The following is a 14,203-nucleotide window of genomic DNA, read 5'->3' as shown; positions in this document are numbered from 1 at the left end:
AAACTCTGCAGAAATGGTGTTTCCTAATAGTTTGCCAGACATTAGAGAAAACAAGGAACACACTGGCAAAACAGACCCCTGCAGTCTTTGTACCCAATGCTTCGCCTCCTGATAGCTCTGCATTGCTCCAGGTGGTCCAACCCAAAACCAGATACCCCCAAATTGGTCTACTTTGGTTTGGACCAGCTGAATCTGGTGCACAGCCCCAGTAAAAACCTGTATCTGTATATGAATGAGCATGGCAGACATACTCTTCCCACAGGAACTTGGGTTTAATCAATCTTCCACTAGAGGTTTCGAGATGAAGGGGGCAGATATTTAGCCAGTTTAGTGTTTCTTCAAAATCAACCTACTACACACCAAAAAGACATACCATTCGGATTTTGTAAAGACCACGCTAGTGGGAGGAAACTTCAGTTTTACAGGTTTTGTACTACTTTAGAGCCATATTTCACTCATTCATGTTCTTTGAAAGAAACAATATGTAAATGCCCTCTTAAACCAAGGAAAGGAAAAAATGTGCATGTTGTACTAGAGAAACACTATTAGGAAGATTACATAATACTGCTCTGATGGATCTCTATGCAGTATGTAAACATTTTGACTCTAGTAATTTCTATTAGAATACCAGCAATAATATGGCCTCTTAATGGACTCTAGTTAAACTACAAAGATTGTATCATCATCTCTTTAGGATGGTACCTCTGTACTCACCCAAGCATATAGATGGGGACTCCCTGCCTTACTGTTCGCTTATATGGTAGCTTCATAATTTACACACGCCAATTTACATTTAGCAGACATCAAACTATGTTGAAATGGTGCCAAATAATAACTGCTACTTCCCTCAGAAGTATTTATTAGTTAAATTTCTGCCCCCTCAATCCTCCCAGAGAAGCTCGTGATAGGAAACAACAAAGCAAAACAAGACAATTAGATAAAAACAACTAAAACCATTAAGAACATTTAAAAGCATTTAAAACCAGCTAAGATTGCCAGGAACAATCAACTATCAGATGCCTGGGTGAACAGGAATGTTTTAATGTTAACCACAATGGAAAGATGCATTTCACAGTGGGGAAGGGGGATATTCAACAAATGGGGAACCATCACCAGGAAGGCCCTGCTATAGGTCAGCACAAACTGGGCAGCACCCAGTGACGGCACCACCAGTAAGACTTCTCCTGCCGATTATAGGGCCAAATAAAGTAGACTGATGCAAGTTTTCTAATTCTATTCAATTACTTGAATACTTCATTACAACTGCAACTCAAGACATACCAAGAATATAAAATGCAACAGAACAGGATGGCAGTACCCAGTCCAGTCACCAAGTTTTCATCTGTTTGTAGCCCCTGGCTAAATTCAGGTACACAGATCGTGATGTTCTTCTGATTCTCATCTAGGACTTTAAAAAAAAATAAAAATTCACAATTAGCATGGCTCATTTTATGTTTCAGTTATATGATTTGATACATCCTAATACTGTATTTTTAAATTAATAAAATCTATATGATCCATGATGAAACACAGTGTACTACTGAAAAGGCTAAACTTGCTGTTGTTTTTTTTCTATTTTACAGTTTGCCGCATTCATTCATTCCTTCTTCACTTTTATTCCTGCCATTGTGACTAAATGGCAAGGTCTGAAAAGCATCACTTTCCCTCGCTCACCCCAATAACCAGCTATTACACTCTGCACCATGGGTGGGAAACTGTAGCATTCTAGATGTTGCTGTACTACAGCATTGACCATTGGCCATGCTGATTGGGGCTGATGGCAGCTGGAGTCCAACAACACCTGGAAGGCCATAGGTTTCCCATCCCTGCTCTACACCCCCAAAACATACTTTCTCATTTTTTTCAGTTAGTGAGACATCATATTCTAAAAATAAAACCCCTAATAGTACAGTGGTACCTCGGGTTAAGTACTTAATTCGTTCCGGAGGTCTGTTCTTAACCTGAAACTGTTCTTAACCTGAAGCACCACTTTAGCTAATGGGGCCTCCTGCTGCTGCCGCACCGCCGGAGTACAATTTCTGTTCTCATCCTGAAGCAAAGTTCTTAACCCGAGGTACTATTTCTGGATTAGCGGAGTCTGCAACCTGAAGCGTATGTAACCTGAGGTACCACTGTAATCATATAACATCTTCCAAACAAAACATTAAAGTATTTCTTTCTTTTTTTTTTGTAATTGCTAGAAATAAAACAGAAGAAAACTCTACATTCTATGTGTCAGCTGAAGCTAATATATAAATATTAACATTCCCCAGCCTGGTGCCTCCCAGATAGTTAAGCCTACAGTTTCCTTCAGCCTCAACCAACAGGGCCAATTATCAGAGATGATGAGAGTTATAGGGAACCATGCTAGGCAAGGCTGGCATAGCCTGAACTATATAGGATAGATTCATGTCTTGATATGAATACTACAACAGTATACTAACAAGTGAAGCAGAGACCTTTATATTGCCATTGGTGTAAATGCACATATAATTCCTGATCCAAACTAAACTTACTAGTTTCTGGTGGTTTGCTTGAAAGAGATGAAAAGGTGAGATACATGACATAGCAGCTGATAATGCCTGACTGCAGCAAGCCAGAATGTGGCTGACCTAAAGTTAAAAAAAGGAATATTTTTAATAATCATTGTTTTAATACATTTTTGAAAAGCTTTTAGAGAATGAAAATGTATCTTTTCTTTTTTAACAAAAGCTTTGTATCTAACCCACTAATTCCTACTGCGATTTTTATTTTATTTTTAGAATTAGATTTTTTCAAAAGTGGCAAGTAAAAGACACGTTACAATTTGCACTCCTATCTGGTCTGTCAAAAGGGAAGGGGGATTCAGAGTTACCCTAGAAGACATAGAAGACATAAATGGCCAAGAGGAGCATTGAACTTAAAACCTCTTTGAAACTATCACTAACTTAAGTCTCACTGATTTCAATGAGTCTATTATAAGCATGACTAATAAAGTAATTCTAAGCACAGGAAGCTGGCAAAATTTATCCTGGCTTAAATTAAGATGGCGTAAATTATCCCTATTCCAAATTTTGTTCAGAAGCACAGCTGAGGCAACCTAAGTCTGGTAAAAGAAAAACAAACCTTTAAAATTGAGCTTGATTTACACCAACCTTTTTGGTGCTCTAAGTTTTGCTGACAGAGGTTGGCTTAAGTCTCTCCTTGCCTCACCCCAAGAATGAAATTTTCTGGGGATTTTACACCAGCATAGATTCTGCCAGCTGAGTCAGATTAGCTCCAGTTCAGCTGGGTTGAGAGTGTTACTCCATCACTCCAAGATCTGCCTACTCTAAGCTTGCACATCCTGGTGGATCTTGGGTTTGGATTGTGCTGTTAGTCTGGCTCCAACCCATAAGTAGTAATAATAATGCAGAGATTCCTCTAGAAGGCTGTCTATTCATTCCTCTAGTCCAGCATGGCAGTGGTTCTCAGAAATATGCATTTAACAGCATCTGCTATCCGATCCCTTTTTAACTGGAGATGCCAGGAATTGATCTAGGGACCCTCTGCATGCCAAGGATGTGTTCTGCAACTAAGCTACAGTCCTTCCTCTCAATACATATGGCAAAATGATGCATGCAGGTAAGCCACAGCAGTGCTGTGACCTGATGGGGCTATACAGCAGGCTTATACAGATGGGCTGTCAGAATTGACAGTGGGTGCTGGCGGATTATTTTACACAACAGAAATTCAGCTGCTGGGTCAGAGACTGTGACAAACAGACAAGTCCCAAAACGCAGGCAAAATTCTACTTCTAAATATATTGAGGTTCAGTTACGGCCAAGGAAATCAACAGTAGTTCCAGCTAAAGTAATACCAGACCAAAAGAGCTTGCTTACGGTTTTGGACACAAGGCGAGATGGCTATCATTGAAATAAGCAAGCACAAGCCGCCATTGACGCCAAGCAGGATCTTGTTAAAATTGCAGCCATCGGCACGTGTGTAAAAGACAGCCATCACAATCAGAGCTCCAACAGCGACGGAGTACAAAATGAGAGTCACAAGTGCTAAGGAGCCATACCAGAGCTTATTGTGCCTTGTGCCAGACGTCCTGTTGGGGAAAGAAAAGGGCAGCATGTATTTAGCTGAAGGGAAAGCAAATGAATTCTATGGATTCATTGTCAAGAGGTATCCTCATGAGGATAGTTCATTATGGGGGAAATTTGCTGTATTTATATTGTTTAATACAATGGACATTTCTAAAGAAGAACAAGCCATGCCTTAATTATTTGAAGTGAGCATGGCCTACTGTATGCAGGATTCACAAACTGATATGGTCTATGCATGTCTGGAGGGATTATAATACAGTAAATTGTGACCAGCTATAGGATGAACCTTCAAGGCTAGAAAAGTCAGTGCTTGGTTCCATGAAAATGAATTTGGGTCCAGCGGAATGAAACAGAACAGGATCTATCGGGAAGCACAAAAACTACCATATCTTTCCGTGTATAAGATGCCCCCATGTATAAGACGCCTCCTCTTTTTTGGGACTCCAAATTGATAAAATGGGAAATTGCCCAGAGTTGTTTTGGAGGGGAGACGAAAATCATTCACCTGCAGGACCAACACACCCAATCGCACATCAATGAAGCAACAAATCATCAGCACGTTCGCCAAAAGTACAAGGGCTGAGGACTCCTCAGAGAGGCAAACACTGCCCCCCCCCAGCATTTGAGTATAATGCAGAAATCTCAAGAAGTTTACATTTCTTTCTCTTCCAAAGTTCATGCATTTCTAACGTTTGTGGAATGAGAAAGAGTAATGAAGGCACTGTTGCACCATGCATGTGAAAGTTTGCTGCAGCGATAAAAACTGTGATAGTCACTCAAAGAAACAGCTTGTAATAAATAGTAAGTGAAAGACCAAAACAAACAAACAAACAAACAAACAAACCCCAGAGTCAGGAATAAAGGAAGCAGCATGGATAAGAAAGAAGCCCTCTAAAAGATATAATATGAGAATGCCTGATACAAATGCTAAATTTGATCACAGCTGCTATTCAAGGCAATATAGAAACTCAGACAAATGCATGCATGTGCAAGATACATACCAGTTCTTATTCCATTTGTGGGCAAATTCTACAAGCAGGATGAGTTGAATGAGGATAAAGAGGAACCCTCCTGCAGCACCTACATAACGCCATGCTGTAGGACAGTAAAGAGTTGCATTGTCAGTTTTGACTCAGATAAATGAATTATTTTATTCACTATACAGGTTCTTTTTTTTTTAAGCAATGAATTCATGGCAAAAATCCGAAAGAAACTGGTTCACAAAAAGTGCACTCCAAAATTGTATTTGGCAGATTTCTGATGGTCCAATATTCTGTCAACTAGCCTAAGAATGGGAAAACTGTGGTCTGATGTTGCTGGACTCTAGCTCCTACGTTTCAGACAGTATGGCCAATTGCAAGAGATTATGGGAGTTGGAGTCCAGCAGCACCAGGCAGTCCCAGGCTCTCCAATCCATGTTCCAGCCCATTTTACATTTTCAACACTGCAATATGACTGCAATCACTACTTCATGAAGAGCAGAATGTGCATCGTTTGGTTGGATAAAGCAGTATCAGATCTAAAATTCTGAGGATTTTAAAACATTTTGCAACTACAGTAATTCTCAAAACTGAGATTACAATGCGTCCATTTAGAAACAATGTAGCAAAGTAGGAAACAAGTACTGTTTTATTTTTATTTTTTTATGTTACAACTGTTTTTGTGTTGGATCTTTGTATACCGTTTAAGGATTTTTAAACATTAAGTCATTTGGAAATGCGTTTTAAATAAATAAATATTACATTTTAAAAGTTTTATTTAAAAGACATATAAGCACAAAGGGGGATATAAATATTACTCAAAATAAGGCAACTCAACAGCAAAATATTTCTCTTGCAGAGCTACCCAGAATTAAAACTATATTGGGTAGCGCATACAAAACTGTATACTTAAGAACCTTTATTTAGACTTTCTATACTTAGAACCGAAAGAAAGTGAAGCATAAGAGCCCCAAAGGGCCTTTATAAGACAACCCCAAACAGCACTTTGTGGTTGAAACCAGATGTTTACCTCCAGATTCAAATTTAGATGGCTTTACTGTATTCCCACCAAAAGGGCAGATTCATAATTCTATTCACACTGTTCCTTAGCACTCCAAAAACACACACAGCATATTTTTAATGAAAGAGAAGTGCAAACCAACATTAACATTTTGTTCAATATATAAATTATATGTGGGGACAATTTAATCAGCAACTGTTTTCTGTGCAAACCACATACAAAATCTCAGCAATGCAGCTTAGGTCCTCACATTTTAAAAAGTACTCAAATCAAAGAGCCAATTAAATTATAGGCACATACAAAAGCATGGAGTGGCTGCAAGATGGGGCTGTGTGTTACTCCATTGAGACTGCTCAGTGCAGCTAAGCTTCATTACAAGGCGTAGTAACATGTGCTCCACCAACATGACTGGTTTCTCTCCAGTTAGTGGAGCAAGGAAGTGAATGGGAATGGAGCTGCAGACTTTGAAGTTGTCCTTCTTCATGTCTTGATTTTTCAAAAAGTGTCTCATTTTATGGACAATTAATTAGATATCCTGCAATTGCATGTGTGAGTGCTTACAGCCTAAACTAGTTAATAAAAGCACCTTCTTATCTCTAAAGCCTTGGGATATTCTACATGTAGCCTAAACTATCATGTATTTTTCTCCTCCTAGACCTAGAGGATTTGGAGATTGCCATCTGCCAGCATTTCTGACAAACAACAAATAATCTTAATTGATAAGAACTGCTGTTCAGACACAGGATCTTACAATAATGAAATGAAAGCTCTGCAAGAAATCTAATTTTGCACTACTAGACAATGTCAATTTGGAAACTAATGAAATTGTGGGAGACTTTAACTGAAATTGCTGCTGACTTTTAGCAGCACAAGATCAAATGCAGTTTGGTTTAATTGTTCCACATGAAGAACAGAACAAATCACTGACTACTGCAAGCGATGCAGTCCAGCTGTACTAATATGCTTAGACTGAGCTAATCATATCAGGCTTGACATACCAACAAGGTCTTTCACATTCCATAGTGAGTCATTTCTCCTGCATTCATTGGGAGTTTCGCTGCTTGAAAATATGCACCTAACACGTTGGGGGGGGGAATCAACCATATATTTTCAAACAGCAATAAAGTGATGAAAGGTTTTCTGCCTCTTATAATAAACAACCACCCACACATTATGAATGAAGTGGATAAATGCTGTATTTGTGTAGCCCTGATGTTTGGCACTTTAAGTTAAGGAGAGAAGGAGCATCCTGCAGCTGCAAGTGCTCAACAGGGCATTTTTCTGAAAGGGGGAGGGATAAGCAAAACTTATTTGCTATGTTAAACATGCAGTTTGCACTTGCAGTTTCAAGGGAGCTAAGGGAAGCATGGCTGGGGTTAGAGGGAGGCTAACCTTATCCCTCTTTGCTGCATTCACAATTCAAAGTTCCAACTCAACTGCCCTGAGAGGAAAGATGTTATCGGCATCAATTGCAGCTTCCCTACTGTGACAAACTGCAGCTTTATTTTGGTGCGGGAGAGTCAATAATAATAATAATTTCTTATTTATACCCCGCACATCTGGCTGGGTTTCCCCAGCCACTCTGGGCGGCTTTCAACAAAATATTAAAAATACATTAAAATACATTAGTCAAATTCTCCTCCACTGGTTTCTAGCGTGAATCAGGTCTTCTCCCCACTCCTGCTGCCATACATCATTTTTAAAGACGCAAATGTGTTTAATGAATTATTGTATAGTTAGGCCTTTTAGAGTTTGGCTTTTTTATTTTTGCACAAGTTGCTGGTAGGCTTGCAGGCCTGTTTCTCAGGCACAACCTTGAAAGGGATTCTGGTCACAGCAACATCATACATTTAATGGACTCTCGTACCACTTTAACAGGCATTGCTTTCCTCCAAAGAATCCTAGGACAGGGGGAGCCATGACTGTTAAAGTGGTATAATAGTGCATGAGCCTAACTTCATCTCCTCTTGTCCAAACTACTACATTTCACACAAACACTCTCCTTGTCTGTCTTGCATCTGCAGCATGGACATCCAGTCCCTACTCCTGTCACTCTGCTCCTGCTTATTTCTTCCAAAAGTCGAGCAGATGAGAAAACACAGCACCATGCTTCAACTGTTTCTCACTCTCCCTCAAAAGGACTGTGCCAGATGTCATCCATAACCAATTTAGCATCTCTGGTTAAAGGTAAAGGGACCCCTGACCATTAGGTCCAGTTGCAGACAACTCTGGGGTTGCGGCGCTCATCTCGCTTTACTGGCCGAGGGAGCTGGTGTACAGTTTCCAGGTCATGTGGCCAGCATGACTAAGCCGCTTCTGGCGAACCAGAGCAGCACACGGAAACACCGTTTACTTTCCCGCCGGAGCAGTACCTATTTATCTACTTGCACTTTGATGTGCTTTCGAACTGCTAGGTTGGCAGGAGCAGGGACCAAGCAATGGGAGCTCATTCCGTCGCGGGGATTCGAACCACTGACCTTCTGATCGGCAAGCCCTAGGCTCTGTGGTTTAACCCACAGCGCCACCCGCGTCCCTAGCATCTCTGGTTATCTGCTATCAATTGATACTCAGTAGATCAGTTCAATTGATACCTAGTGCCTCCTAGAAGAAACTCCCTAGACTCCAACCATCCCCATCCCGAAACACTGGCCATGCTTGCTGGTGGTCATGGAAGCTGGAGTCCAGTAGCATCAAGAAGGCCACAGGTTCACCATCCTTGTAATAGATGAAGAGAAAACACACGCCATTCTTTTAAAGTTAGTACCTTTAAGAAAGGTATCCTGGTCGGGAATGAAAAAGGCTCCTGAGCACATGGCGGCCAAGACTAGAAGTTTAATGAACCAAAATCTGAAGTGGAAAAAACAAACACAGAGAATTAAATTTACTTAAGCTGTGAAAATCAGATAACCCATTCTAGGTTCATTGTTTATTAACCTGTATGAAGAGGGGCGGAGGTAACTTAAGCAATATCACCTCTCCTTATAAATACAAGGAAATGAAAAAGAAATCGGCTGGTTTCTCACTTATTCTTGTGTTTCTTCTGCTACGCTCCCCAGTTCAAAGGATTTAAGAAGAGCCCTACTCGATCAGGCCAATGGCTCACTGGTCCAGCATCCTGTTCTCACAGTGGCCAGCCAACTATGGGAAGCCCCATAGCAGGACTTGAGTGCAAGAACACTCTACCAACTTGTGCTTCCCAGCAACTGGTATTCAGGGACATATTAGTCTGACAGTGGAAGATGGAACATAGCCATTGCGGCTGTGTCTGAAGAGAGAACATATATGAGTTCCATCAAGATGGGGTTTAGAAAGAGACAGTGCATACAGTGTATTCCCTATTAACTGTGTGGCTGCTATTTTTTGCAATGTACCATAGGATCCGAAATAAGCACAAACAAACCAAAAGACACCACAGCTATTGCACTGTAAAAGGTGGCACACAATTGCACAGGAAAGCAAAATAAAACAAGGAAAGAGTCCTCATCACTATGAACACTGTCATTCAGACTTGACTCCATCCTGAATGAGACACACCTTGTGTGCACTTTAAATACGTTTAGGTTTTTTTTTTTTAATGCTTTAAGAATGGTGTGTGTGTGATCTAATGAAAATGACAGGAAGTCAGCAAAGAAATCCACGCAAACATAGGAGGAGGAGAGGTGGGTATATATAGCACTGGAAAAGGAATTTCTGCTAGTATTGTTTATTCAGTGCTATGAATATGCTCAGGGTTTCTTTAAAAAATGGCAAAGCCGCAAAGAGCTTTCAGCAGGAGAGGAGTGGTAGCTGGGTAAAGTGCAAAGCTCATAAAACATTTGTAACCATCTTCCTGCTTTGCTCTGCTCCCCCTGAAGGAAGAGGAGACACGGGGCCATCCAGGGAGGATACTGGACCCACCCACCCCTGACTTGTAATAGCTGGCCTTGACACCAGACTTCTGGGTGGGGAGGGGGAGGCTGAGATTAGCCCATTCAGCCCAGACACTGAGGTCCAGCTCCAAGGACCTTCTGGTGGTTCCTTCACTATGAGAATTGAGGTTACAGGGAATCACCAGGCAGAGGGCCTTCTCAGTAGTGGTGCCCACCTTGTGGAATGCCCTCCCATCAGATGTCAAGGAAAGAAACAACTATCTGACTTTTAGAAGACATCTGAAGGCAGCCCTGTTTAGGGAAGTTTGATGTTTTATCATGTTTTTAATATTCTGTTAGGAGTCGCGCAGAGTGGCTGGGAAAACCCAGCCAGATGGCCGGGGTATTAAATCATCATCATCATCAACATCTAAATTAGTGGGTAAGATTATTTCTTTGCTTACTAATTGCATATCATTAAGCTGTATAAATAGTAGCATATTGCTGGTATATTTATTTCCCCATGGATGTTATATTATATGAAATATTATAGTATTATATTATTCCCACCCCCCTTTCTCCCTGTGGTATTATATATTGCATGTAAGTTGCTTGGAGACCTTTGAGTGACAAGCAATTAATAAGTTTAATAAATAAAATAAAATAAAAATAAACACGGATGGTAAAAAAGCACTAAGCACTACATATTTAGATTGTGAAGAAATCCAGCAGTTTAGAATAGTGAGTGTTTAAATTAGTGCAAAACAAAGACAGCCATTTGGCTTACCCATTGTGCATGTATGCACGGCAGCTTTTGCTATTGTTGATTTTGATGGTGAGTAAGAAGAAGATGAAGAAGAAGCAGGCCATTCCGAAGCTCACTCGATAAACTGCAGAGTACCCCACCAGCTTCTCACATGAGTCACCTGCCTGAATATGTTGGCATAGTGTGCCATAAAAGGGAATCTGAAACAGAACAGCAAAACAAATTTAGATATACGTGGTATGAAAACAACGACACCCAGTTCAAGAGACTTTCAGTTCATTAGGCGATGCAACCAGAGTTGCCAACCCAGAATTCTGCTTAAATTTACCTTCAGACATTTGCCAGAGGATCAGAATTTCAAACAAAACTCCAATCTGTGCATTATAGCGGTGCTATAAGATGTTCTGGGAGAGAAATATTGAGATATGCCAATTCTTTATTTAGAAATTAAGTTACATGTTCTTTTGTGGAATAATTGTATTTTCCAAAAAAGGTATTCATTAACAGCATGCCAGAAAGATTGACCATGATCATTTGTAACACTAAACCATGTTTTAATGCTACATGGATGATCCTGAACAAATCCAGGTAGGAAACCTGTGACCTTTCAGATATTGCCAGATTCAGCTCCTGTCATCTCTCACCATTCTTCATGCTGGTTTAGGCTGATGGAATTCAGTGGCATTTGGAGGGTCACAGGCTGCTCACTCGTAATTTAGTGTTGTTTAGTTTATTTGCTTGAAACATTTCTGTATCACCTTTCATTGATAATACACAGTAGTAAGAATAAAATATTTTTAAAAATTATTTTACCACAGAAAAAGTATCCCCACCCAAAAAAACCCCCAACAACTCCCAACAGCATGAAATGCTTATTAGTTACAAAACAGTTACAGAAATAAAATATCAGAAAGGTGGGGAAAATTCCAGCTCTCGTTTACTCAATATTTGCTTTTGTGGCCGTGCTTTCGCTCATGGAAAAAGAACAGCCAGCTACACATTCTGGTCTCAAGCTCACCACACGAATGTGGAGCTGTGCTCAGAAAACACATCTTACAAAGCAAGCTTCTGATCTGAAGCTCTATACTTCAGCTGTGTCCCCTATGAAGACTGGTTCCCACCCCTTCACAACCAAGGCAGCCTGAAAATAGAAGCACTGATATACAAATACAAGCATTTACAATAAAATAAAGGCCTCTCTATATCCTCATGTGTGTGGAGTAACTGAACTTTTTATCACAGCTGAATAGAACACCATTAACACTCCCTTTTCCCTCTTATGAACAGAGCCAAGTCTCCAAGAACCTCTTCCAAGACTAAACCCAGCTTGTGGAGTTGGAAGAAAACAACATATAGAAAAATATTTTCACTTAAACGGCTTCTGGATAAGGGAAAATATGCAAGATGTAGACTATGCCTGGTAGGAACATAATATAATTATTCTGAGATATAGGAAATACTTCCATTTGCTTATGCCAACAGCTCCAAACCTTGGCCATGATCCAAAGAGCCATAAAATGAGCTCTGAATTCAGAACCATGGTGGTGTAATATGTAGGCGCATCCAGACTTGCTTTTGTGCCACATTTCTAGACACAGGTCCACACTTTATCATTCCCTGTCGCAGTGCACTTTCTTTATGCCCCAACACTTTCCCCATGAAATACCACTCTTTACTGCTGAATCAGAGCAAATGGAAATGCACAGAAAACCCAAATTGCCATTTGTTCTGATTCAGAGTTAAAGAGCAGGTTTTTCTGGGGGAAATGGCGGCCGGAGTAGGGAAGGGCAGAGCTATTGGACACAGCTCAGTAAAGCATGGACCTTTGCCTATAAAGCAAGGGGCAAAAGGTACCGGTAAGTGCGGAAGAGACCTTTGAGTGTTTAACCAGGACTAGAGAGTGCCAGGTTCAAATTCCCACTCAGTTGTAGGGCTAGCAAAACCACAAAATTTGGACTCTGGGCTTAAAGGGCACAAAATCTAGAAATCATGTCTCACCATCAAATGACTGCTTTGACTGATGAAAGTCTAAGGCCACTTCCACTAAGGGGTGAATTAAAGCAATTACAAAACTGAGGATGGAAGTCTATAAAAAGAAGGCAGTTTGGCAACTAAAGAATGAAGTCTCTACAAACTTGGCCAACATTATCAGTCCTTTGCTAAATTGCTGAGGAAGCATGTTACTCCACACTGTTTTGTTAAGGTCTGGAAACATTTAATAAACATTTTCCAGAACATCAGTCTTGAAACAGCAAACACTTTCATTTATAAAAATCAGACCAGAATACTGTAGCTGCCCTAGCCTGGTGTTTTCCGTACCAATATGCAGTGATGAATACTACTACTAAAGATTTTCCAGAAGAAGAACTGCTTATGCCAGGGGTGGCCAACTTTTTTTGATCCAAGGACTGCACAAATCCTGCATCAACCCTCCTGAGACTAAATGCCAGCAACGGGTTTGGCTACCTCTCCCTCTCTTCCCACAGAAGAACAGGAGGTGGGGGAGGGGAGAGAGACTCTCCTAATCTGTGAAGAACAGCTAAAGAGGGGTAATTATTGCCTTCTCTCTGATCATATGATCAATATGACTGGGGAGAGAGCAACTTATATCCCCATCGGGATATTTTTCTTAATAACTTTTTGCCATGAATGGTGGGATCTTTTGTGGGATGGGGGCAGAAAAAAATTGCTTATGGTGGCTAGATCAAGACCCCAAACTAGAGGTTAGCCAAGTCTGGAGACTGCAGAAAGCTAAGCAAACAAAATCAAGTCAGAAGGAGGCATGAAGAGTTAAAAGGGAGCTGTCACAACTCCCTGCTGAAGGCCAGCCCCCCAGTTCTGATCAAGTGGCAATGCTACTGAAACTGAAAGGCAGATTCCGTGGTGTACTTCTTGTTCTCTCTGCTTCACAAACACACCTGCAAATAGGGTTGCTTATGCAATCAGGTCACTTTTGTCCCAGCTCTGTACAGAATAATAGCAGCAGTACAGTATTTGTTTCTTCTACAGTGGTACCTTGGGTTAAGAACTTAATTTGTTCCAGAAGTCCGTTCTTAACCTGAAATGGTTCTTAACCTGAGGTGCGCTTTTGCTAATGGGGCCTCCTGCTGCCGCTGTGCCGCTGGCACGCGATTTCCATTCTTATCCTGGGGCAAAGTTCTTAACCTGGAGCAACACTTCCTGGTTAGCGGAGTTTGTAGCCCGAAGTGTCTATAACCCAAGGTACCACTGTACAGGCAGGAAACATCAAAAGAAAATACCACTGCAGAGTTTTCAGGCTTCTCTCTTCCCATCCCTACCTCATTGACATCTGCCATGCTTCTTACAATGATGCCTGAATTGTAATCAACTGTTTATCTGTAAGCCTTCCTTCCAGACAAGCATGAGGAAAAGTGCTTGGTATTTGTATGAACTGTATTGTCTGCAGACTAGAGATTCACCCCCAAGATTATGTCAATCCTTCATATGCAGGGTGCATGTGTCAGAGCTGTCTGTAACTGGCAGGCAATCTAATAATG

At 40.8% G+C, this 14,203-nt stretch overlaps 1 protein-coding gene across 2 annotated transcripts in view; it reads right to left on the bottom strand.

The window, feature by feature from the left end:
- The window catches only part of SERINC5 (serine incorporator 5), a 41,594-nt gene that overhangs the window by 11,341 nt on the left and 16,050 nt on the right, over positions 1-14,203 (bottom strand). For both annotated transcript variants that reach the window (XM_083576206.1, XM_083576207.1), the window contains exons 3-8: positions 10,707-10,885; positions 8,836-8,918; positions 5,072-5,165; positions 3,861-4,072; positions 2,517-2,612; positions 1,282-1,408 (exon numbers count right to left, since the gene is read on the bottom strand). In XM_083576206.1, the coding sequence (XP_083432332.1) occupies positions 1,282-1,408; positions 2,517-2,612; positions 3,861-4,072; positions 5,072-5,165; positions 8,836-8,918; positions 10,707-10,885 (791 nt within the window). The remainder of the gene's footprint in view (positions 1-1,281; positions 1,409-2,516; positions 2,613-3,860; positions 4,073-5,071; positions 5,166-8,835; positions 8,919-10,706; positions 10,886-14,203) is intronic.

Source organism: Podarcis filfolensis, assembly GCF_964270895.1.
Source record: "Podarcis filfolensis genome assembly, chromosome: 11".
NCBI lineage: Eukaryota > Metazoa > Chordata > Lepidosauria > Squamata > Lacertidae > Podarcis > Podarcis filfolensis.
This window is presented reverse-complemented; position numbering and strand designations above follow the sequence as displayed.